General features: G+C 53.8%; 1 protein-coding gene across 5 annotated transcripts; it reads left to right on the forward strand.

The window, feature by feature from the left end:
• The first annotated feature begins 6,597 nt into the window (after window positions 1–6,597).
• Window positions 6,598–11,621, forward strand: PNCK (pregnancy up-regulated nonubiquitous CaM kinase). 5 transcript variants are annotated; one of them, XM_059050020.2, is made up of 12 exons: window positions 6,598–6,935; window positions 8,675–8,744; window positions 8,948–9,079; window positions 9,279–9,353; window positions 9,428–9,566; window positions 9,706–9,829; window positions 10,015–10,090; window positions 10,186–10,298; window positions 10,387–10,465; window positions 10,561–10,648; window positions 10,803–10,947; window positions 11,301–11,621. In XM_059050020.2, exons 2-11 carry the CDS (start codon window positions 8,677–8,679, stop codon window positions 10,938–10,940), a joined length of 1,032 nt encoding a protein of 343 aa, XP_058906003.1. In that variant the 5' UTR covers window positions 6,598–6,935; window positions 8,675–8,676; the 3' UTR covers window positions 10,941–10,947; window positions 11,301–11,621. The 5 variants fall into 5 exon arrangements, with proteins under 5 accessions (XP_058906003.1, XP_058906002.1, XP_066879025.1 ...); XM_059050019.2 differs by lacking the exon at window positions 6,598–6,935 and adding an exon at window positions 7,847–7,925; XM_059050021.2 differs by lacking the exon at window positions 6,598–6,935 and adding an exon at window positions 8,042–8,173.
• Window positions 11,622–23,136: the final 11,515 nt, after the last annotated feature.

Consider the following 23,136-nt stretch of genomic DNA (forward strand, 5'->3'; position numbering starts at 1 on the left):
ATCCCAGCAAGACTCCATGCTTTGAACACGACTCCCATTGTCCGTGTCGACCTGGGTCACCTGGCTGAGGTCCTGTTTGTTCATCAGGTGTCTCCACTTTGAACTTAATCTTGCCCCTTTCCATCCTGTCCTCTTGGGAACAAAGTCACCATCCAAGGCCCACACTTGAGGAGTGGTGGTTACGTTCCTGAGGCCAGGGGGCAATGCACAACCCTGAAAGAATGACACAGCCACTGAGAAAAACAGGATATGACAAAAACTGGTTAGAACCAATTAGGCCCAAGATGGTGGAAGATTCCACTTCCAGTAGACCTTGGGCCTCATTGTAATGCATTAACATGCTAAGTGACACACCCACAGGTGCCACACCGGTCCCAGGCTGACCATAAAAGGCCAGCAAGAGGGCGATGGCCCAGTTCCTGTTGCTCTCCACCCCTCCTCCAAAATAGTTGGAATAATCCTCATGCTTACAAAGAACTCCCCACTAAGATGCATGTTAGCTAATTGGGGAAAATTTAGACAGGACGGTTTAAGAGAAAAGAAATTAGTTTTCTTTTGCAATACTACACGGCCCCAGTACAAACTAGGGGACCAAGAGATCTGTCTGGAAAATGGGCCACTGAATTACAATACCATCAGCTGGATCTATTTTGTAAAAGGAAAGGTAGATGGGGTGGGAATCGCATGTGTTCAAATGTTCATGACGCTATTCTAAGATCCAGGTCTAAAGAGCTCCTGCCCGGTGTGCCTGGCTCGCGTCCCTTCGAAGTGCCTTCTTCCCCCACGGGAGCCTGATGTTTTAGATGAGCCCCTTATGAGTCCACCTCCCCGAGGTCCACAACCGGGAACTCCTACCCCCCCCCACAACCAATTCTGAGGAGGGATAGTCTTCCGGACTGTTTACCCCTAACGCCACATCTGGGCAGCTACGGGACCCCAAACACCCCTGAATCAGCCCGCGGATTTGCCCTTTGGAGTATTAGACAATAGAGATAAGGTTGAAGAGGTGAAAAGGATTCAGGGACAACAGCGGAAAGCACAGTGATTGGCGGCAGCCCTGACCCCTGCACCACCTCGGGGTTACCCTCCCTTACAAAAGCCCATGGCATGGCGAGGACAGGATCCAGAAAGCCTGGATCAGAGCCACCGTCTCGCCAAGAAAGGATCTGTTTTAAGTGTGGCCAAGAGGGCCACTGGAAGGACAAATGCTCCCTGTATGGGAAAAGTCCACTGGGATCCTGCCCGACGTGCAAACGAGAGGGCCACTGGAAGCGGGACTGCCCCTGGTCCCGATGGGGGCTCTGGGCCCCCAAACCGATGATGGCCAAGAGGACCGAAGGCTGTCAGGGCCTGGGACCCTCCCTGGCTCCCCAAGGGCACCTGGTCCTTTCTCCGAGGAGCTGAAACTGAGCGGGGCCCTGTGGGGCTCCCGGGCACGGAGGCCCTTTTGTCCCCCGTTTCTTGTAGGCAAGACTCCAGCCTCCGTGACCTTCCGTGAGTTCCAAAGGGCAGATTTGAACAGTTGCTAATCAAGGGAGGAGCAGCCAGGAAACCACCTGAGGTGAGATTCGAGGGAGTGAAAGCCCTACACACACACCCATCTTGTCAGGAACCCCGACTTTGAACCATTGTTATAAAACCCCTCCTCAAATCCTCCCCGGCAGGGGACACGTGGTTTTTCGAGGCAGGGGCCCGCTGTGGCCCACTTTGTCCGGCAGCGCGATACAGCTCTCCTTTTCTACTTCCCCCAAAACTCTGTCTCCAAGCCTTGATTGGGCACCGGTGCAACAGAGGCCGAGCTTTCGATAAAGAGCCTCTGGGAACCCCCGACGCGGCCGGTAGGAAGCTTATTTTCTTACCAGCTCTGGGGGCCGCCTCGTCTGTGCTGCCTGATGGCTCGGGCCCGCGTCCTCCCAATGGCTTAGGGTAAGAGCCAGCAGTTCAGCGGCCCTCCCCGCGCATCAGTTCTGCTCACGCCTGAGTGCGTGCCCCCTTTTGCCGGGAAGGGACTTGCTCGCTCAATTCCAGACAATAGTCCAAGCTGCAGAGCCTCATGGAGAAGGCACCCGCCAAGAAAAACGAATGCTCTTGCCTGCGGGAGCCTGCCTCAGTGCCAAGCCATAGGGGTCTCCCTTCCACCCCAGGCGGTTTCTCAAGTGAACCCCACTGCCTGGGACACGGAGGTCCCTGGCGGAGCTGCTATCATCAGGCCACCTTTAGAAATGGAACCCCGTGGGGCTGTAAGGGCCATGGTCAGAGAGCTGCTTAAACCCAGGGAGGATGGTCAAAAGTGTTTATAAATAAATACCAAATGGGAGGCCACCGGTCTGACTAAACTAACCATCGCTGATAGGAATTTGGGGTGAGGGAGGCCCTGTCCCCTAAGCTAGACGAGGGCGAGTAAAACATTCCAACAGAGGCGAACGAGGTGAATGAGCGTGTCAGTCTTTTGATATCATGCAGGTGGCCACCCAATTCCTTGAGGGGAAAAAACTCCTTGTTTTATAAATCTAGTCTGTGCAGGGTCAGAGGTGTAGCTCCAGAAATAATCCAAATGCCACCAATCCTTTACCACTCCTCAAACCTCCCCTACTTATCTTAAGAGGCTTGTAAGTATGGAGGGAAAAAAAGTTTTTTTTCTGGCCTTAAGGGAACAAAGTCATCCTAGAAGGAACGTGCCTTGCTCCTCACGCCTTTGAGATACAAATGCTCTACCTGGTCTTCTCCAGGAACCCATAGCTCTGCCATCTTTTTTTTTTTTTTTGCGGTACGCGGGCCTCTCACCGTCGCGGCCTCTCCCGTTGCGGAGCACAGGCTCCGGACGCGCAGGCGCAGCGGCCACGGCTCACGGGCCCAGCCGCTCCGCGGCACGTGGGATCCTCCCGGACCGGGGCACGAACCCGCGTCCCCTGCGTCGGCAGGCAGACTCCCAATCACTGCGCCACCAGGAAAGCCCTGCCATCTTTTTCAAATGCACATTTTGAGCGGCAGAAACTAACACATTCACCTAATGAAGGACAGCTGGGTCGCTTCCAGTTTTTGCCCATTCTGAGTAAAGCTGCTATGAACGTTTTGTGCTGGTTTTTCTGTGGACATAAATTTTCAAATCCTTTGAGTAAAATACCAAGGAGTGTGGTTGCTGGATTGTATGGTGAGACTATGTTTAGCTTTGTAAGAAACCGCCAGACTGTCTTCCAAAGTGGCCGCACCATTTTGCATCCCCTCCAGCAATGAATGAGAGTTCCCGTCGCTCCACATCCTCGTCAGCATTTGGCATTGTCAGTGGTCCAGATTTTGGCCATTCTCAGAGGTGTGTAGTGGTGTCTCATCGTTGTTTTAATTTGCAATTCCCTAATGACATATGATGTTAAACATCTTTTCATATGCTTATTTGCTCTCTGTATTTCTTCTTTGGTCAGGTATCTGTTCAGATCTTTGCCCCCCCCCCTTTTTTTTCTAAATTTTTGAATTTTATTTTATTTATTTTTTTATACAGCAGGTTCTTATTAGTTATCCATTTAATACATATTAGTGTACATATGTCAGTCCCAATCTCCCAACTCATCCCAGTACCACCCCCCCGTCACTTTCACGCCTTGGTGTTCGTACATTTGTTCTCTACATCTGTGTCTCTATTTCTGCCCTGCAAACCAGTTCATCTGTACCATTTTTCTAGGTTCCACATATATGCGTTAATATACGATATTTGTTTTTCTCTTTCTGACCTACTTCACTCTGTATGACAGTCTCTAGACCCATCCACGTCTCTACAAATGACCCAATTTTGTTCCTTTTTATGGCCGAGTAATATTCCATTGTATATATGTACCACATCATCTTTATCCATTTGTCTGTTGATGGACACTTAGGTTGCTTCCATGTCCTGGCCATTGTAAATAGAGCTGCAATGAACACTGTAGTCCATGCCTCTTTTTGAATTATGATTTTCTCAGGGTGTATGCCCAGTAGTGGGATTGTGGGGTCATATGGTAGTTCTATTTTTAGTTTTTTAAGGAACCTCCGTACTGTGTTCCATAGTGGCTGTATCAACTTACATATCCACCAACAGTGCAAGAGGGTTCCCTTTTCTCCACACCCTCTCCAGCATTTATTGTTTGTGGATTTTTGATGATAACCATTTTGAGTGGTGTGAGATGATATCTCATGGTAGTTTTGATTTGCATTTCTCTAATAATTAGTGATGTTGGGCAGCTTTTCAAGTGCTTCATGGCCATCTGTATGTCTTCTTTGGAGAAATGTCTATTTAGGTCTTCTGCCCATTTTTGGATTGGGTTGTTTGGTTTTTTAATATGGAGTTGCATGAGCTGTTTATATATATTGGAGATTAATCCTTTGTCAGTTGATTCATTTGCAAATATTTTCTCCCATTCTGAGGGTTGTCTTTTCACCTTCTTTGTAGTTTCCTTTGCTTTGCAAAAGCTTTGAAGTTTCATTAGGTCCCATTTGTTTATTTTTGTTTTTATTTCCATTACTCTAGGAGGTGGATCAAAAAAGGTCTTGCTGTGATTTATGTCATAGAGTGTTCTGCCCATGTTTTCCTCTAAGAGTTTTATAGTGTCCGGTCTTAAATTTAGGTCTTTAATCCATTTTGAGTTTATTTTTGTTCATGGTGTTAGGGAGCGTTCTAATTTCATTTTTTTACATGTAGCGGTCCAGTTTTCCCAGCACCACTTATTGGAGAGGCTGTCTTTTCTCCATTGTATATTCTTGCCTTCTTTATCAAAGGTAAGGCGACCATATGTGCGTGGGTTTATCTCTGGGCTTTCTATCCTGTTCCATTGATCTATATTTCTGTGTTTGTGCCGGTACCATATTGTCTTGATGACTGTAGCTTTTTAGTATAGTCTGAAGTCAGGGAGTCTGAGTCCTCCAGCTCCATTTTTCGTTCTCAAGATTGCTTTGGCTATTCGGGGTCTTTTGTGTTTCCATACAAATTGTGAAATTTTTTGTTCTAGTTCTGTAAAAAATGCCGCTGGTAATTTGACAGGGATTGCATGAAATCTGTAGATTCCTTTGGGTAGTATAGTCATTTTCACAACATTGATTCTTCCAATCCAAGAACATGGTATATCTCTCCATCTGTTTGTGTCATCTTTGATTTCTTTCATCAGTGTCTTATAGTTTTCTGCATACAGGTCTTTTGTCTCCCGAGGTAGGTTTATTCCTAGGTACTTCATTCTTCTTGTTGCAGTGGTAAATGGGAGTGTTTCCTTAATTTGTCTTTCAGATGTTTCATCATTATTGTATAGGAATGCAAGAGATGTCTGTGCATTAATTTTGTATCCTGCAACTTTACCAAATTCATTGATTAGCTCTAGTAGTTTGCTGGTGGCATCTTTAGGATTCTCTATGAATAGTATCATGTCATCTGCAAACAGTGACAGTTTTACTTCATCTTTTCCAATTTGCATTCCTTTTATTTCTTTTTCTTCTCTGATTGCTTTGGCTCATTTTTAAATTGGGTTGTTTGTGTTGTTATTGAGTTTTAGGAATTCCTTATATATTTTAGATGCCAGTCCTGTATCAGATATGTGTGTTGCAAAGATTTTCCCCCAAGCTGTGGCTTGTCTTCTCATTCTCTCTCGTTTTTTCTCATTCTCTTAACAGTGTTATTTACAGAGCTAACACGTCACATTGTGATACAGTCCAATTTATCATTTCTTCTTTCATGGACCATGCTTTTCATATTGCATCCCCAAACTCATCACCAAGCCCAAGGTAAGACAGATTTTCTCCTATGTTTTCTTCTAGAAGTTTGGCATTTTACATTTAGGTCTGTGATCCACTTTGCATTCATTTTTCTGTAAGGCATCCCCCGAAAGGATTTTGAAAAGCTCTGTATCCGCCACCATCTAACACACACACATGTGTTTTTCGAAGTTGACATCTACAGTATTTCAACGGATGCTTCAACAGTCGTGAAGGGTGTCATTTCCAATGTATTGTAAATACTGATTTAAAACAAAAACTGTGAGATCACTTTTTACACTTCCACTTCCTGATTTTGATGCCACAGGCTCACTTTGGAAGTGGGTCCTTTTCCTCCTGCCTCCACTTTCCATCTGCTGCCCCCCAGAGCAGTCTCCTTTGCTGTCCTTCTCCGCGTGGGAAGCCTTTTATTACTCACGCATCATCGTACTTCTCCAAAACACCAATTACATTTCTTGTTAGGACCTGTGACCACAGGGCAGTGGATTAGACATGTGGATGCATAATTATGAAAGAAGCAGGTAAGATGGGGCTTTGGTTTGTGTCAATTTGTCCAAGTGTCCATAAACAAATAGGACTTACCGCCAGCATGAGATGGGGTTCACTGTCGGTTCCATTTTTTCTCTTTTAGATGTAAAATCTAGGAAACCCTGTTCACAGATTTGAGCAGTTGGGAGTGGGGCCCATGCTTCCGAGTGCTGAGGCCCCTGGAGCCTTCTCGAGGGAACTGGGAGGGGCGGTTGGGAAAGGGAACCTGAGGGGGCCTTCTCAGATCCGCAATTCTGAACAGAGGACATGTAGGAGCTGAGGTCTGGAGAGATGATTTTTAAAAACCTTTGCCTGCCCCGTGGACCCTCTTGAAGATTTTGTGTCAGTCCGGGGGCCTATAGACCCCTGCAAAGATAGATTCAGCAGCTTACTCCCGGGCTCTGAGAGTCCATGGAGCCCCTGCAACAATGGGCCTGTGTGGATGTGCTCTTGGCAACAGCCAGGACATCTGTTGCCCCCATCCTTGGTGGGACCTGGACCCCCTGGGAGGGGCGCCAGAACCGAGACGAGACTGGATGGGACAAATCCACTAATTGTTGGATGAAGGATTGGATTCGTTCACCAAGCACTTATTTCCTGAGTGATTCTCCTGGGCCAAGTCGACAGAGACACTCTCTGGGAGTGGATGCTTTGCTGAGGAAGACAAGCCAAAGAAGGTGATTTTGCAGAGGTGCATGCTCTTCAGATGGGGCAGGCGGAGTGTTGGAGGGGGACAGCTGAGGCCTCTTTGAGGAGGTGACATTTGACCTGAGACCTGATGGAGTGAGGGAGCAAGCCAAACAGATACCTGAGTGAAGAGTGTTCCAGGCAGAGGCAGCGAGTGCAAAGGCCCTGGGGCGGGTGCATGTGTGGCGTGCTTGAGGACCAGTTAAGAAGCCAGTGTGGCTGGAGCTGCTTGAGCAAGAGGTAGTGGGGAGTGGGTGGAGAGGGGCCAAAGTGGTGAGGGGGAAGAGGGGCCAATCATGCAGAGATCTTCGGCCCCTGTAAGTTTGCTTTGGCTTAGGGTGACACGAAGAGCCGTGGGAGGGTTTGGAGCTCAGGGGTGACATGATCTCAATAAAAGGAATGCTCTGGCTGCTCGGTGGGGAAGAAACTGCCGGTTGGAGAGGTTAAGGGTGCAGGCAGAGGGCAGGGGGAGCCCAGCAAGGAGGCTGTTGCTGCCCTCCAACTGAGTGCTGATGGGGGCACAGGCCAAGGTGGCAGAAGCGGCAGTGGCAGGGCTGGGGCTAGGGAAGAAGGCTGTTTTAGGTCAAGTGGCCTGGATGCCCTGTCTGCGGAGAGGACATTAGAGCAGAGACCCGAAGGCACCCAGAGAGCCAGGTCAACATGTGGGTGAAGAGACTTCTGTGTGGAGGACACCGGTGGTGCAAAGGCCCTGGGGCCGGCCCAGTCAGGCCGCCGGGGGGAGCTGGAGCCGGCGGGAACCCGCACGAATGACAAAGGAGGGAGGCGGGGGCGGCCGGCGCCGGCCGATTGCCTTACAAGGCGCCCTGCAGTGCCGCGGCCGCGCTCGGCCACCGCGTGCTCGGCCGCCAGCGGGCGGCGGGGGCGCGCGCGGAGGGGGGCGGGGCCGCCGGGGCGCGGGCGGGGGGCTCGGCGCGGTGGCTACTGCGCTAGGCGACGCTGCGGCTTCGCTTCGGCTCCAGGTCCGCACCCGGCGCTCCGGGGCGCGGGCGCGCGCTGGCGGGGGCGTGCAGTGTCCCGGGCCACGGCAGGCCCCGCGCACACCTGTCACGCCCGGCGCGCCCCTGGCCGGCACGCGCGCGGCCCACGCAGCTCGGGACGCGGGAGGCCCGGGCTGCCGAGTCCCTCCCGCCGCGAGGCGCCGAGGGCTGGGCTGAGCCGGGCGGCCGCGTGGGTGGCCGTGGCGGGCGGCTGTGCGCGGGAGTCGCAGGTGCATCTCGGGCGGGTCGGTGGCCTGGGGGGGCGCGTGCCTGTGGGCGCTGGGCCGTGGGTGGCAGGTCTAGGCTTGGGGGCGGCCGGGGGCGCCTCTGGGCGCTGCGGATGGGGGTGAGCCTGGAGGGGCCCGGGGTGGGGGCACGGAGCCTTCTGGAAGGCGGCCAGTCGCGGCTGACTAGGTTGTGTGGGGGCGGAGAGGGGGTCTCTGGGCGCTGATCGCCGTCGGGGTGCCAGGTCGCGGGGCGTCGGATCGTGGCCGTATCTGGGAGGGGGAGGAGTGTTTGCGGCGGCCTCGCTGGAGGCGTCCACCTGGGAGTGCGGACCTGGACAGTGGGGGAGGGGCGAGATGTAACGGGCTGGGGGAGGGTGTGTGGGACCTGTGTTCCTGAGTGGGGCTGTGGCTGAGGGTGGCTGAGGCACTGCCGGATCTGGGCTTTGGGGGACGGGGCTGCCCCTCGCCCAGGGAGCTTCCCTCCACCTCTCCCTGCACCCCCAGACATGCTGCTGCTCAAGAAACAGACGGAGGACATCAGCAGCGTCTATGAGATCCGGGAGAAGCTCGGCTCGTGAGTGTGTGTGTGTGCGCGCGCGCGCGTGCGTGAATGAGAGTGAGTGTGTGTATCTGTGGGGGGGGCTGGGTGGCATGGGACGGGGAGGGCTTCCCCATCTCCTTCGGCTAAGGGGGCCCTTCTCCCTCCCCGCCTCTGCTCTCGCGCCCCGCCCTCCTCCTCGCCTTTCCCCTCCCTTCCTGCCTCCCCGTCTGCCGCAGGGGCGCTTTCTCCGAGGTGGTGCTGGCCCAGGAGCGGGGCTCCTCACACCTTGTCGCCCTCAAGTGCATCCCCAAGAAGGCCCTTCGAGGCAAGGAGGCCCTGGTGGAGAACGAGATCGCGGTGCTCCGCAGGTGTGCGCCCCGCAGTGGCTGGGAGCCTCCTCCGTGTGCCCAGAAGGGCCTGGCCGGGGTCTCTGCCTCGCTGGACCGGCAGGGGCGGCCCGTGGTAGGGTAGGGGCAGGGGCGGGAGGAAGAGAAGAGGGTGAAGGGCTTCCCTGGGGGTCCAGAGGGGCCGTGGCGGCCCGTAAGGGGGTTTCTCTTGCTGTTGCAGGGTCAATCACCCCAACATCGTGGCTCTGGAGGACGTCCACGAGAGCCCTTCCCACCTCTATCTGGCCATGGAGCTGTGAGGAGGGCGGGCTCAGGCGGCGGTGGGCTGGGGCTGGCTGGCCGGGTCAGCTGAGCCCCTGCTCCCCCCAGGGTGACGGGGGGCGAGCTGTTCGATCGCATCATGGAGCGCGGCTCCTACACGGAGAAGGACGCCAGCCACCTGGTGGGCCAGGTCCTCGGTGCTGTCTCCTACCTGCACAGCCTGGGCATCGTGCACCGAGACCTCAAGGTGCCTGCCCTCCTGCCCGCCCGCCCGGGCCTCGCCCCGAGTCCCTGTGCACCACGGGTCTGGGGGACTTGAGGGCGCCCAGCCCTGGGGACCACGCCAGGGCTGACCCGGTGTTCTCTCTGGCGTCCGTGTGTCACAGCCTGAAAACCTCCTCTATGCCACGCCCTTCGAGGACTCCAAGATCATGGTCTCTGACTTTGGCCTCTCCAAAATCCAGGCTGGAAACATGCTAGGCACCGCCTGTGGGACCCCGGGCTATGTGGGTAAGTGAGGGGGGCGCCCCGAGGCTCGCCGGGGGCCTGGGGGCCGGGGGACCCTGTGGGGGCCGAGGTGCCAGGGGCAGGGCAGGCGGCGGGCCACTCCTGGGCTGGACTGCGCTGAGCCTGGCAGCACTGAAGGCGTGGTGTGCGTGTGCGCGGGTGTGCGTCTGTCTGTCTCTGGCCCCCAGCCCCGGAGCTCTTGGAGCAGAAACCCTACGGGAAGGCCGTAGATGTGTGGGCCCTGGGTGTCATCTCCTACATCCTGTGAGTGACCACTGGGAAGGCTCTTCTTCTGCCTGCCTGCCCCCTGCTGGGTTGGGGAGGTTTGGACAGCCGGGTGATTCATCTGTGGGTGCCAGGCTGTGTGGGTACCCCCCCTTCTACGATGAGAGCGACCCCGAACTCTTCAGCCAGATCCTGAGGGCCAGCTACGAGTTTGACTCTCCCTTTTGGGATGACATCTCAGAATCAGGTGAACTTGAGGCTGACCCCAAGCTCGGAGCGGGGAGGGACGCCGGGCCATGGGGACAGGGCGGGCTGACCTGGTTTCCTTGTCCCAGCCAAAGACTTCATCCGGCACCTTCTGGAGCGAGATCCCCAGAAAAGGTTCACCTGCCAGCAGGCCTTACAGCATCTTTGGTGAGCGGGAGCCCTGCTGAGCTGTCCTGGGACCAGAGGGTCCACACCTTCAGAGACCCCACCCCACCCCTCAGTGACCTTTGGCCTCGCCCTAGGATCTCCGGGGATACAGCATTTGACAAGGACATCCTGGGCTCAGTCAGTGAGCAGATACAGAAGAATTTTGCCCGGACCCACTGGAAGGTCAGTGTGGGGAGGGGCCTGGGGACCCGGCTCAAGGCTGCCCGCCCCGTCCGTCAGCCCCGGGAGGATGGTCTGGGCCGCCGGTGGCCTTTACGGTCCTCGAAGCCTTGGGACCAGGGCCGGGACATGGCCCGACACCCCTGTCTCCCTGCAGCGAGCGTTCAATGCCACCTCCTTCCTGCGCCACATCCGCAAGCTGGGGCAGAGCCCGGAGGGCGAGGACGCCTCGGGACGGCGGGCGATGAGCCACAGCCAGCCGGGCCTCCACACCGGCCAGCCCTCCAAGTGGTGACGCCCAGGTGCGTGGGGCCGCGCCCCGCCCCCGCTGCGAGCTGGCTCCTCGCTGAGCTCGGGCTGGCAGGCCCCATGTGGCCAAGGGCTCAGCGGGGCGGACCCCACGGGGCATCGGGCTGAGGGCAGAGAGCACAGACAGAGGGGAGGAGCCGGGGTCCCCAAGAAGTGGATGAGACAGAGGGGTGGGGGGCAGGCCGCGCCGCTGGCGGGGAGCGCGCGGGTTCTCGAGGGGTCCAGTGCCAAGACCCAGTGAGTACCTCTGCTGAGAGCCTGGGCTGGGAGCAGGGGGCACAGGGCAGGCCAGGGGCGCCTCCTGACTGCCCCCTTCCCTGTTCTTCTCTCTTCTTCTCCACCCCAGGCTGAGCGCATGGACCCCCAGACTCCCTTCCAATGGACCCTTTCAGTCCCCCCCCACCCCCCCCTCCCGCCCCGGGGCACCTCTGCGGGAGAGCCGGAGCCCTGTGGGTGTGGTGCAGGGCACTGGGGTGGGCGCCGTCGGGGCGCGTCCACAGACTTCCCTCCCCTGTCGCCGCCACACCCCGTCTAGAAAGCAAGAGGTCCAGGGGCTGTCCTTCCCGTGCTGTTCTGTGCTTTGCTGACTGTGGGTGGTCCTGCTTGTGTCGTGGCCCTCCAGCCTCCCTCCAAGTCTTCCCCAAATCAATAAAGACAGACAGAGCAATGGGCTGTGGTGAGCTGCGCGGAGGGAAGAGGGCTGGGAAGGAAACCAAGGAGGCTGGCCAGCTCGCCCGTCGCTCCCCGACCTGCCGGCGAGAGGCAGCCCCGCCGGCCAACTCTGCCACCCTCAAGGTTGGCCTGCGTGTGGCTCTGGGGCCCTGGGCCGGGCTCCGGGGCGAGTGGAGGCCCGGGTGCTGTAGCCGGGAGGGCAACCAGAGTTCCGGGCTGTCTTCACCCCACTCCCTGCCTCCCCGCCGCCGCCCCGCCGTCTCCCTTCCTTCCCCTGCTTCCCGTGGCCGTGGCTGGACAGAGCATTCCCAGGGCATGCCTTGCCCCGAAAAGCTCTGCGGCCCGTCTCTGAGGCTGGAGGAGGGGCCCCTCGGACAGGAGAGGGCGCTGCTGGGGCCTCAACCCCTGTGCTGGGTCGTGGCTTTGGCACCGCTGGGCTCCAGGCCCTGGGGAACCCGGGCTGGGTGGGTCGTGGCTTCTGGTCTGTGCAGCCCCTGCCCCTCACAGCCTCCGTCTGGATCGGGTAGGGCTCCAGAGCCCGGCCTTGCCGGGCCCCAGGCCTTTACTGGCTCTGCTCGGCCTTTTTCCCGCGCGCATGAGGGGAAGGCTCCCAGGGCCTCTCCTTGGCCCCAGTCAGGGTAGAAGGAGCGCCCTCAGAGTTCTGGCTGAGCTGGCCACCCCTTTGTCCCACCGTCACCCCTGCCCACTGGCCCCTGCCAGCCTGCATCGCAGAGCCTGCTGCAGAAGACACCTCTCCACGTCGACCTTTGGGACCTGAAGGGAGACAGCGAGGCCCAGAGCAGGGCTGGCCTGGGTCTCGGCAGTGGGGCCGGGCTTCCACCGAGGAGGGCAGCCACGCACAAGACCGTCTCCGGAGTTCTCCTCCTCCCAGCATCCTCCCACCCCCTTCCACGCACAGCCGCGCAGGCCCCTGAGCCCGGGGCAAGTCCTGAGGGGTGGGCAGCTTACCCCTCTGTCCCCACGGCCAATTCTAGGCCATCCTTTGCTCTAGGCTTTGGTGTCACGCGATGCGGTCCCACCACGCCAGCTCCCCTTTCTCTGTCCACAGCCCGGGGGACCTCAGGCTGCCATAACCTTGGCCGGTCTCTACAGCTTGGCCTCTTCACCTCCAACGACCTGTCCCGCCGCCCCTTAGCCCCCCACTTGGGGCCTTGTCATCTCCTGTCCTGCCACCTCAGATGTCCCCTTCGCTGGCTCTCCTCCCCTCTTCTGGTTGTTCACGTTGGCCTCCCAGCACACTCACGTTTTCTCGCTTTGCCATCGAGATCGATTGGGCCTCTACTCTGTGCCGGGCGCTGAGCCCACTGGCCAAGGGGCGCCCACCGTCATGCGGGAGGTCCTGCAGGGGAGGGGGAGGGCTTACTCAGGCGGTGGGAGTGGTCAGCCCGGGGAAGGTAGCAGCTGGCTGCTCAGGGAGGCCCGAGCAGGAGGCACCAGAGCCAGCCTTCCAGAAGGAATCACACTCCTTCGGAGACAGCCAGCTCTTCCAGCCCACGCTGCAGCCACATCCTCGCTGCGGAGTCAGAGTCGGGCCCCGGCTCCGGCCGCGGTGACACGGGGTGCAATTTGACCCTCCGCCAGCAGGGGCCGCCACAGTCGCATTTTTCCACGTTCATCAGCCACCTGTTGATCCTTCGGCACCTGGGGCAGCTGCTCAAAACCATTTCTCCTCCCCACCCCCAAATGCTGCCCCAAGGACGACCTAGCCTCGGGGAGAGGCCTACCCTGCCCGTCTGGGAGCAGGGAGACGGGGGACCCCCAGGTCGGGCAGTGGCGTCACCGTTCATCCCTCTGAGCCCTTCCCATCTGGGGGGGGGGCCGTTTGTGAGAAGAAAGCTTTGGGTGACCCAGGCCGTGGGAGCATTTCGGACTCAGGCGAGAGCAGGTGCTCAGGTACCGAGGCTGCGCCGGAGGGACGGGTCAGACTGGAGCCCGGTGAAGTGAGAGCCGGGCCTTAGTCTCTGAGCTGCGATGAGCTGCTGGCGGGGTGGGAGCCCGAGGGCGCCCTTGTCCGGGCTGCGGAGGTGCTGAGCTGCTGCGAGTCTGGAGCCCCGGCCAGAGGGCTGGCCTTCCCAGGTGTCAGGGACCAGACTGGATTTGAGGGGGGGGGGTCCCCTGTGGGCGTCACGAGACGAAGCTGTCTCCCTCATTCTGGGCCACACAGGGTGGGTCACACGCTCTGTCCTGGAGCGAATCTGTGGGTGTCAGAAGGGTGAGCTCAGTGGTGAGTCTTTTAAAAAATGTTCTGGCCGCGCCGCCTGGCATGCAGAATCTTAGTCCCCAGACCAGGGATCGAACCCGCACCTCCCGCAGTGGAAGCGCCGAGTCTTAACCACTGCACCGCCAGGGAAGTCCCGGCGGTGAGTCTTTACTGAGCACTTACTGTGTGCCAGGCACCCGTATTAACTCCAAGCCCGACTGCGAGGTCGCGGCTCTCGTGATCACCAGCCCCACTTTGGATCCTGGGAGGCGGGGGCACAGAGGCCGCGTAACGGCCAAGGCCACGCGGCCTCGGGCTCTACCTCCTGCCGGTCTCTGTGTAAGTGAGGGGGGCTCGCTGGGAACTTGCAGGTCGCGTGGGCACTTGGGGAGAAGGCAGGGGAGCTCTCCTCCACCCTTCTCTTGGTGAGCGCAAGCTGGGCTGGTTGGGGGGCACCCTGGATTTGAGTTTCAGCCTTGCAGGTGGTTTTGTCGCCTTTAACACCCCCTGTGTCTCTAGCTCACTGAGTCAATTCCCTGTGAAATGGGAACTGGGGTGTTGGGGCGAACCCCTCTGGGGCTCGGTGTGAGGGACTGGGGTGGCGTCAGGGACACGTCTGGGGGCCGTGTCGGAGGGCAAGGTGAGAGAGGTGTCCCGACGGGGGAGCTGAAGAGGGGCTGCAAAGCTGGACGTTGGTCGTGGTGGACTGAACGGGGGCGCTGGGAGGGAGTCTAGGGGAGAAGCAGGCCTCTTCAGGGCCCGTGGCGGCCACGTTCTCTGCCCACCCCCACCTCTGCCCAGGCATCCCGTCTCCGTCCCTGTCTCTTCAGGTGGGCAAGACACGAAGTGCCGAGTGTTTGGGAAAAAGCTGGATACCCCGATTGGGTTGATTGAAGGTATTTGGGACAAGTGGCTGGAGATTGCCCAGAAAGGTGAACTTCCTCAGGAGGGCAGTGGGGAGCCACTGCAGGGCTGGAGGGAGGGTGCGGGCAACATGAGACTTTTGCTTTAAGACAGTTTTCAACCCTATCTGGCCCCTCTTGATAAATATAAAAATCTCATCTCTAGATGCCGCCCCACCCAAGCCCCATGGAGATTTCAACAGTTCCCCTTAGGCCAGGCAGCCCAGCCTGCCTCAAGTGATGTCCCGAGTAGAGGCCCAGTTGTTTTTCCTCAGTTTATCCTTCTAGTTCTTTCAATTATTGCCTTATGTATTTTTTTTTTTTTTTTTTTTTTTTTTTTTGCGGTACGCGGGCCTCTCACTGCTGTGGCCTCTCCTGTTGCGGAGCACAGGCTCCGGACGAGCAGGCCCAGCGGCCATGGCTCACGGGCCCGGCTGCTCTGCGACATATGGGATTCCCCCCCCGGACCGGGGCACGAACCCGTGTCCCCCGCATCGGCAGGCGGGCTCGCAACCAACGTGCCACCAGGGAAGCCCTGCCTTACGTATGTTTAAGTTAGGTTATTAAGTGCACATGAGTTTAGGATTGCTACGTATTTCGTAAGTTGCACATTTGGTCAAAATGGAGCAACATGCATTAGTACTAGTAAAGCTTTTGCCTTAGAGTCGACTTATACAGTGATAGTAGCCTAGCAACTATATCTTTCTTTTGGTGAGTACTTGCCTGGCATATCTTGTTCAATTCTTTTTCTTTCAAACTTAAATTTTTCTACTGAGATGTAATTCACACGCCATAAACCTCACCCTTTAAAATGTACAATTTATTGTTGTTTTGGTATACAGATGTCCCTGACTTCAGATGGTTTGACTTAACGATTTTTCGACTTTTACGATGGTGCGAAAGCATTACGCGTTCAGTCGAAACTGTGCTGCGGATTTTGGGTTTTGATCTTTTTCCGGGTGAGCCGCATGCGGTGCAGCCCTCTCTCGTCACGCTGGGCAGTGGCAGCCACACCCGAAGCTCCCACTTGGCCGCCTGATCACGAGGGTAAACAATGGGTGCACTGATGACCATTCTATACCCAGACAGCCAGTGTGTTGTTCACTTTCAGTACAGTATTCAAGTACATGACATATCCAACACTTTATTATAAAATAGGCCTTGTGGGGCTTCCCTGGTGGCGCAGTGGTTGAGAATCTGCCTGCCGATGCAGGGGACACGGGTTCGAGCCCCGGTCCGGGAAGATCCCAGATGTCACGGAGCAGCCGGGCCCGTGAGCCGTGGCCGCTGAGCCTGCGCGTCCGGAGCCTGTGCTCCGCTACGGGAGAGGCCACAGCAGTGAGAGGCCTGCGTACCGCAAAAAAAAAAAATAATAAATAAAATAAAATCGGCTTTGTGTTAGAAGATTTGGTCAAACTGTAGGCTACTATGGCTGTTCGGAGCATGCTGAAGGTAGGCTAGGCTAAGCTACGATGTTTGCTAAGTTAAGTGTATTACATGCATTTTCGACTTAGGATATTTTCAACTTATGATGGGTTTATTGGGATGTAACCCCATCAGAAGTTGAGGAAGATCTGTGTTTACAGTTTACGTCATCACGAGCTAATTCCAGAATATTTTCCTCACCCCACAGGAAAGCCCTGTACCCGTCAGCGGTAACTCCCCATCTGGCCCGCACCCCCCAGCACCTGGCAACCACTGATCCACCTTCTGGCTCTGCGGACTTCCCTATTCTGCTATGTTACATGAATGGAATCACAGTGCGTGGCTCTCTGTGGCTGCCTCCTTTCACGCAGCATCATGTTGTCAAGGTTCATCCACGTTGTAGCATGTATCAGAACTTCATTCATTTTTATAGCTGAGCAAGTTTCCATTGTATGGATAGACCATGTTCCTTCCGTCTAGCCATGCATCCATTGGTGGACATTTGGGTGGTTTCCACCTTTTGCCTCTTGTGAATAATGCTGCTGTGATCATTTCTGTGCAAGCTTTTGTGTGGACATACATTTTCAGTTGTGTTATTTGATAGAATTCACCAGTGAAGACTTCTGGGTTTGGATTTTCTTTGTGGGAAGATTTTCAGTGACTAATTCAGCTTGTTATAAGTCTATTCAGATTTTCTATTTCTTTTAAAGTCAATTGTGGTCATTTTTATCTTTCCAGGACTTTGTCCATTTCATCTGAATTGTCTAATTTGTTGGCATAAATTTGTTCAAAACATTGCCTTATAACCCTTAACATTTTTATAGGTCAGTAGTAATGTCCCTCTTTTCATTCTTTTTTTAAAAAATAAATTCATTTATTTATGGTTGTGTTGGGTCATTGTCGCTGCGCGCGGGCTTTCTCTAGCTGCGGCGAGCGGGGGCTACTCTTTGTTGCCGTGCGCGGGCTTCTCATTGTGGCGGCTTCTCTTGTTGCGGAGCACGGGCTCTAGGCGCGCGGGCTTCAGTAGTTGTGGCTCGCGGGCTCTAGAGCGCAGGCTCAGTAGTTGTGGCGCACGGGCTTAGTTGCTCCGTGGACTGTGGGATCTTCCCGGCCCAGGGCTCGAACCCGTGTCCCCTGCATTGGCAGGCGGATTCTTAACCACTGCGCCACCAGGGAAGTCCCCTCATTTCATTCTTGATCTTGGTAATCTATTTTTTTTTTTTTTTGACAGTGCTGTGCAGCTTGTGGGATCTTAGTTCCCCGACCAGGATTGAGCCCTGGCCCGCGGCAGTGAAATCGCTGAGGCCTAACCACTGGACCGCCAGAGAATTCACAGGTAATCTTTTTTTCTTTCTTTCTTTTGTTTTTTTAAGTATTATTATTTTAAAAGTTATTTATTTAATTTGTTTATTTTTGACTGCGTTGGGTCTTCGTTGCTGTGCGTGGGCTTTCTCTAGTTGTGGCGGGCAGGGGCTACTCTTCGTTGCGGTGCGCGGGCTTCTCATTGCGGTGGTGTCTCTTGTTGCGGAGCACGGGCTCCAGGCACGCGGGCTCAGTGGTTGTGGCTTGTGGGCTCTAGAGCGCAGGTTCAGTAGTTGTGGCGCACGGGCTTAGTTGCTCCACGGCATGTGGGATCCTCCCGGACCAGGGCTCGAACCCGTATCCCCTGCATCGGCAGGCGGATTCTCAACCACTGCGCCACCAGGGAAGCCCGGCAGGAGGATTCTTAACCACTGCAGCGCCACCAGGGAAGTCCCCTCTTTTCATTCTTGATCTTGGTAATCTTTTTTTTTTTGGCCGTGTTGTGCAGTTTGTGGAGTCTTAGTTCCCCTACCAGGGATTGAGCCCAGGCCCACGGCAGTGAAAGCACTGAGTCCTAACCACTGGACGGCCAGAGAAAAGAACAGGTAATCTTTTTTTCTTGATCAGTCTAAGTAAGATCAACTTTGCTGGTCTTTTCAAAGAACCAACTTTTCACTGATCTTCTGTATTGTTTTCCTGTTTTCTATTTCATTCATTTCTGCACTAATCTTCCATCTGCCTGCTTTGCATTTAGTTTGCTTTTCTTTTTCTAGTTTATTAAGGTGTATCATTTGGCCATTGATGTGAGACCTTTTCTTGTTGTTGGTGGTGCAGGCATTTAAAGATAAATTTCTCTTGCAAACTATATGTAGTTAGCTGAATCTTGCTTTTTTGAACCTCTGATTTTTGACTGGGGTGTTTAGACCCTGCATATTTAATGTAGTGATTGATATGGTTGGATTTACATTTGCCATTTTGCTATTGGTTTCTCTATATTGCCTTGTCTTTTCGTTCCTCTCTTCCTCCTTTTTTTTTAATTTTATTTTATTTATTTTATTTTTAATTTTTATTTGTTTTGCGGTACGTGGGCCTCTCACTGTTGTGGCCTCTCCCATTGGGGAGCACAGGCTCCAGACACGCAGGCTCAGCGGCCACGGCTCACGGGCCCAGCCGCTCCGCGGCACGTGGGATCCTCCCGGACCGGGGCACGAACCCGTGTCCCCTGCATCGGCAGGCGGACTCTCAAACACTGCGCCACCAGGGAAGCCCCTCTCTTCCTCCTTGACTGCCTTCTCTTGTGTTAAATATTTTTTAGTGTACCATTTTATTTCTGCTACTGATTTTTTAACTATGTATTTTTGAATTATAGTTGCATTACAGGGACTCCCCTGGTGGTCTAGTGGTAAAGAATCCTTCCAATGCAGGGGACGTGGGTTCGTTCGATCTCTGGTCGGGGAGCTAAGATCCCGCATGCCGTGGGGCAACTAAGCCCGCACACCACAACTACTGAGCTCACACACCTCGAGAGAGCCCACATGCTGCAAACTACAGGGCCCATGCGCTCTGCAGCCCACGTGCCACAGCTACTGAGCCCACGTGCCCTGGAGCCCATGCACCACAACTAGAGAGAGAAAACCCACAGGCCACAACTAGAGAGAAGCCCTAGCAGACTGTGCGCTGTAAAGAAAAAGATCTTGCATGCCTCAACAAAGATCCTGTGTGCAGCAACTAAGACCTGAGGAAGCCAAAAATAAAATAAGGAAAATAAATAAATAAAATAAATATTTTAAAAAACCCACAAAGAACAATTGCATTACAATATGGATCTTAACTAATCACAATCCACTTCATATTAATACTCATTTAATTTTTGGTAAAATGTAGAGACTTTGCTCCAGTCTAGCTCCATTCCTTCCTTCCTCTTTTGTGCTATTAATGTTATGTATATTACATCTATATATGTTATAATAAACTCAACCATACAGTGTTATAGCTGTTGCTTTATACAGTCTTATGTCTTCTAAAGAAGTTAAGAGAAGAAATAAGGAAAAATATATTAAGAGAGACATTTATATTAACCCAGATATTAATCATTTTTGCTGCTCTTCATTTCTTCTTGTGAATTCAAGTTACTAACTGGTGTCAGCCTGAAGGACTTCTTTTAGTATTTCTTGTAAAGAAGTATACTAGCAATGAATTCTCCTAGTCTTTGTTTATGTGGAAATGTCTTTTTTAAACCTTCAGTTTTTTTAAAGGATAGGTTTGCTAGATATAGAATTTCTGATGGACAGTGTTTTTTTCCTTCGGCTCTTTTTGATTATGTCATTTCACTGTCTTTTGGCCTTCATTGTTTCTGATGTTAATTTTATTGTGGTTTTCTTCTACGTGGGTCATTTTTCTCCTATTGCTTTCAAAATTTTCTATCTTTGGCTTTCAACAATTTGACTGTGAAGTGTCTATGACTAACTCTCTTTGTTTTTTTTTTTTTTTTTTTTTTTTTTGTGGTATGCGGGCCTCTCACTGTTGTGGCCTCTCCCGTTGCGGAGCACAGGCTCCGGACGCGCAGGCTCAGCGGCCATGGCTCACTGGCCCAGCCGCTCCGCGGCATGTGGGATCTTCCCGGACCGGGGCACGAACCCGCGTCCCCTGCATCGGCAGGCGGATTCTCAACCACTGCGCCACCAGGGAAGCCCAACTCTCTTTGTTTTTATCTTATTTGGGGTTCATTGAACTTCTTGGACCTGATTAATGTTTCTCATAAAATTTTGGACATTTCTGTCATTGTTTCTTCAAATATTTATTCTGAGCCTTTCTGTCCTCTTCTTCAAATCCGCCCATTACACGTATTTTAGAATGTTTCATGTTGTTCCACAGGTCTCTGAAGCTCAATCATTTTTCTCTCTTTTCTCCAGATTGGATAATTTATATTATTGATCTATTTTCAAGTTCAGTAACAATTTCTTATGACATCTTGAACCTACTCTTTAATACTTCTAGAGGAGTTTTCATTTCAGTTATTATACTCTTTAAATCCATTGTTTCCATTTAGTTATTGTTTCATAATTTCTGTATCCCTATTGAGAATCTCTATTTGTTGATTCTTTGTTGTCCTACTTTCCTTTAACTCTTTAAAAAGGATTTATTTATTTTTTTGGCTGCATTGGGTCTTAGCTGCGGCATGTGGGATCTTTGTTGAGGCATGCAGGACCTTTAATTGTGGCACAGGCTCTGCGTTGTGGCGTGCGGATTTTCTCTCTCTAGTTGTGGTATATGGGCTCCAGGGTGTGTGGGCTCTGTAGTTTGCAGCACGCGGGCTCTCTTGTTGAGGTGCACTAGCTCAGTAGTTGTGGCACGTGGGCTTAGTTGCCCTGCGGCATGTGGGATCTTAGTTCCCTGACCAGGGATCGAACCCGTGTCCCCTGCATTGGAAGGCGGATTCTTTACCACTGGACCACCAGGGAAATCCCATTTTCCTTAACTCTTTAAACATGGTTTCTGTTAGTACTTTGAAAGTACTTATAATAAGTGCTTTGAAGTTTTCATCTGTTAATTCCAACATCTGGGAACACTCAGAGACAGTTTCTTTTTTAAAAAAATATTTATTTATTTATTTATTTGGCTGCATTGGGTCTTAGTGGTGGCACGCGGGATCTTTGTTGCTACGTGCAGGATCTTCTTTGCGGCATGCAGGATCTTTAGTTGCAGCGTGTGGGATCTAATTCCCTGACCAGGGATCGAACCTGGGCCCCCTCTATTGGGAGCGTGGGGTCTTAGCCACTGGACCACCAAGGAAATCCCCAGAGACAAACAGTTTCTATTGACTGTTTTCCCTGATGTGGGTCACACTTTGCTGTTTCTTTGCATGTCTTGTAATTTTTTTTTTGCTGAGAACCGAACATTTTATTTTATTTTTTATTTTTTTAAAACCATTTCATAGTTTTAAAAAATTAATTAATGAATTACTTTATTTTTGGCTGCGTTGGGTCTTCGTTGCTGCGCACGGGCTTTCTCTAGTTGCGGTGAGCGGGGGCTACTCTTCGTTGCGGTGCGCAGGCTTCTCATTGCGGTGGCTTCTCTTGTTGCAGAGCATGGGCTCTAGGAGCGGGGGCTTCAGTAGTTGTGGCTCACGGGATCTAGAGCACAGGCTCAGTAGTTGTGGCCCACGGGCTTGGTAGCTCCGCGGCCTGTGGGATCTTCCCGGAGCAGGACTCCAAGCCGTGTCCCCTGCACTGGCAGGCGGATTCTTAACCACTGCGCCACCAGGGAAGTCCGAAAATGGAACATTTTAGATAATATTTTCCATCAACTCTGGATTCTGATATTCCCTTTCCCCCTGGAAGTACTTGTTTTGGCGTGTGTGTGTGTGTGTGTGTGTGTGTGTGTGTGTGTGTGTTTTAACTTGTTTGTTTCTTTGTTGTGTGACTTTTCTGGACTAAGTCTGTGAAATCTGTCCCCTCCCCACCCCACAGTGTGCAGTCAGCGGTGTCTCTGCTGAACGAAAAAACAGTCCAGTTTAAACTTTAAGCCTGGTTTTCTAGGGGCGGCCCCTGTATCTGCCCAGCTTAGTGGCCAGACAATGATTGGACAGAAACTGTGCTCGAACACCTCAAGCCATTACGGCCTGTGTGCTCTGCTGATGGATCTGTGTGTGGGAAGGGGAGTTCTTGCAACGTCCAGGGTTTCGTGTCTCCTACATACACGCGCGCAGCCTCAAGGTAGTCAGGAGGGCGTGGGCGGCTTGGGGCCTCTCCTTTCTCCAGCTACGCAGGAACATGCTTTGCCCCAACAAAGCACTTTCACAACCTGCCTAGTAGAAATGAGCTATTGGCCCTTCCCCGTTGTCTGCCCCGGAGAAGTTACTTCAATGGACAGCGCCCCCTGGTGGGGATAATGCCCACCACTCCCAATCGACTTGGCCACCTGCAGACCCAGGCAGGGAAGCTGCCGGCCTTCACGAGCTGCCTCGTCCTGGCAGAACCTCCACGCAGTGTCGTATCTTCAAAGCTCTCTGGCTCCGACCCCTGTGTCCATCACCACATCTCACCTCACTCTCTCGCCTCTCTCTTTCCCTTATAAAGATGCATGTGATGGCATTTAGGGCCCACCTGGAGAATCCAGGACTATTTCCCCATCTCAAGCATCCTCACTGTTTCTGACCTTGGAGACTTTCTCTTATTTTCCCACGAGCTCAGCCATTCATTGAAAGATGTTTTTAGACTTCATCTTACGTTTTAGAGGTTCTGGACCAGGAGGGCTGCTCTGGACACGTGGCCCACGTTGCCCCCGAAGCCTCCACTGCCTTCTCACACTGCGCTCGTTTCCACCCACCCTCCAGCTTCCCGTCGCTTCCTGCCGTGTCTCCATCACCGGGAACCGTGGCTTTAGAACGACCGCTCTGGCTACAGTGTGCAGAGGGCTGGGCGGCCGGAACCCAGGCCTTCGGAGGCCAAAGTCCACAGTGTGAGCCAGAGGGACACATGCTTGGATGTGCCTGGCACCGGGGCTTGGGTTCGACTCTGCGCCGAGTCTCAGGGCTCAGCTCCCACCCCCCAGGGTCGCTTCTGGGGCCCTGCTCCCCTCCCTGCCACAGCGGGTACCCGGCGTCATTGGCTGCTTCGCAGGGTCCTAGGCCTGAGCCATGGGCCACAGAGTAGGAGCTC

The sequence above is a fragment of the Kogia breviceps genome, chromosome X (genome assembly GCF_026419965.1).
Source record: "Kogia breviceps isolate mKogBre1 chromosome X, mKogBre1 haplotype 1, whole genome shotgun sequence".
Lineage (NCBI taxonomy): Eukaryota > Metazoa > Chordata > Mammalia > Artiodactyla > Physeteridae > Kogia > Kogia breviceps.

Excerpts from the sequence above, each read along its gene's own strand:
- PNCK (XM_059050020.2), top strand. The coding sequence starts at position 8,677 with ATGCTGCTGCTCAAGAAACAGACGGAGGACATCAGCAGCGTCTATGAG. Across the intron at positions 10,091-10,185 it reads GGTGTCATCTCCTACATCCT|GCTGTGTGGGTACCCCCCCT; the intron begins GTGAGTGACCAC and ends TGTGGGTGCCAG. Across the intron at positions 10,466-10,560 it reads CAGGCCTTACAGCATCTTTG|GATCTCCGGGGATACAGCAT; the intron begins GTGAGCGGGAGC and ends GCCTCGCCCTAG.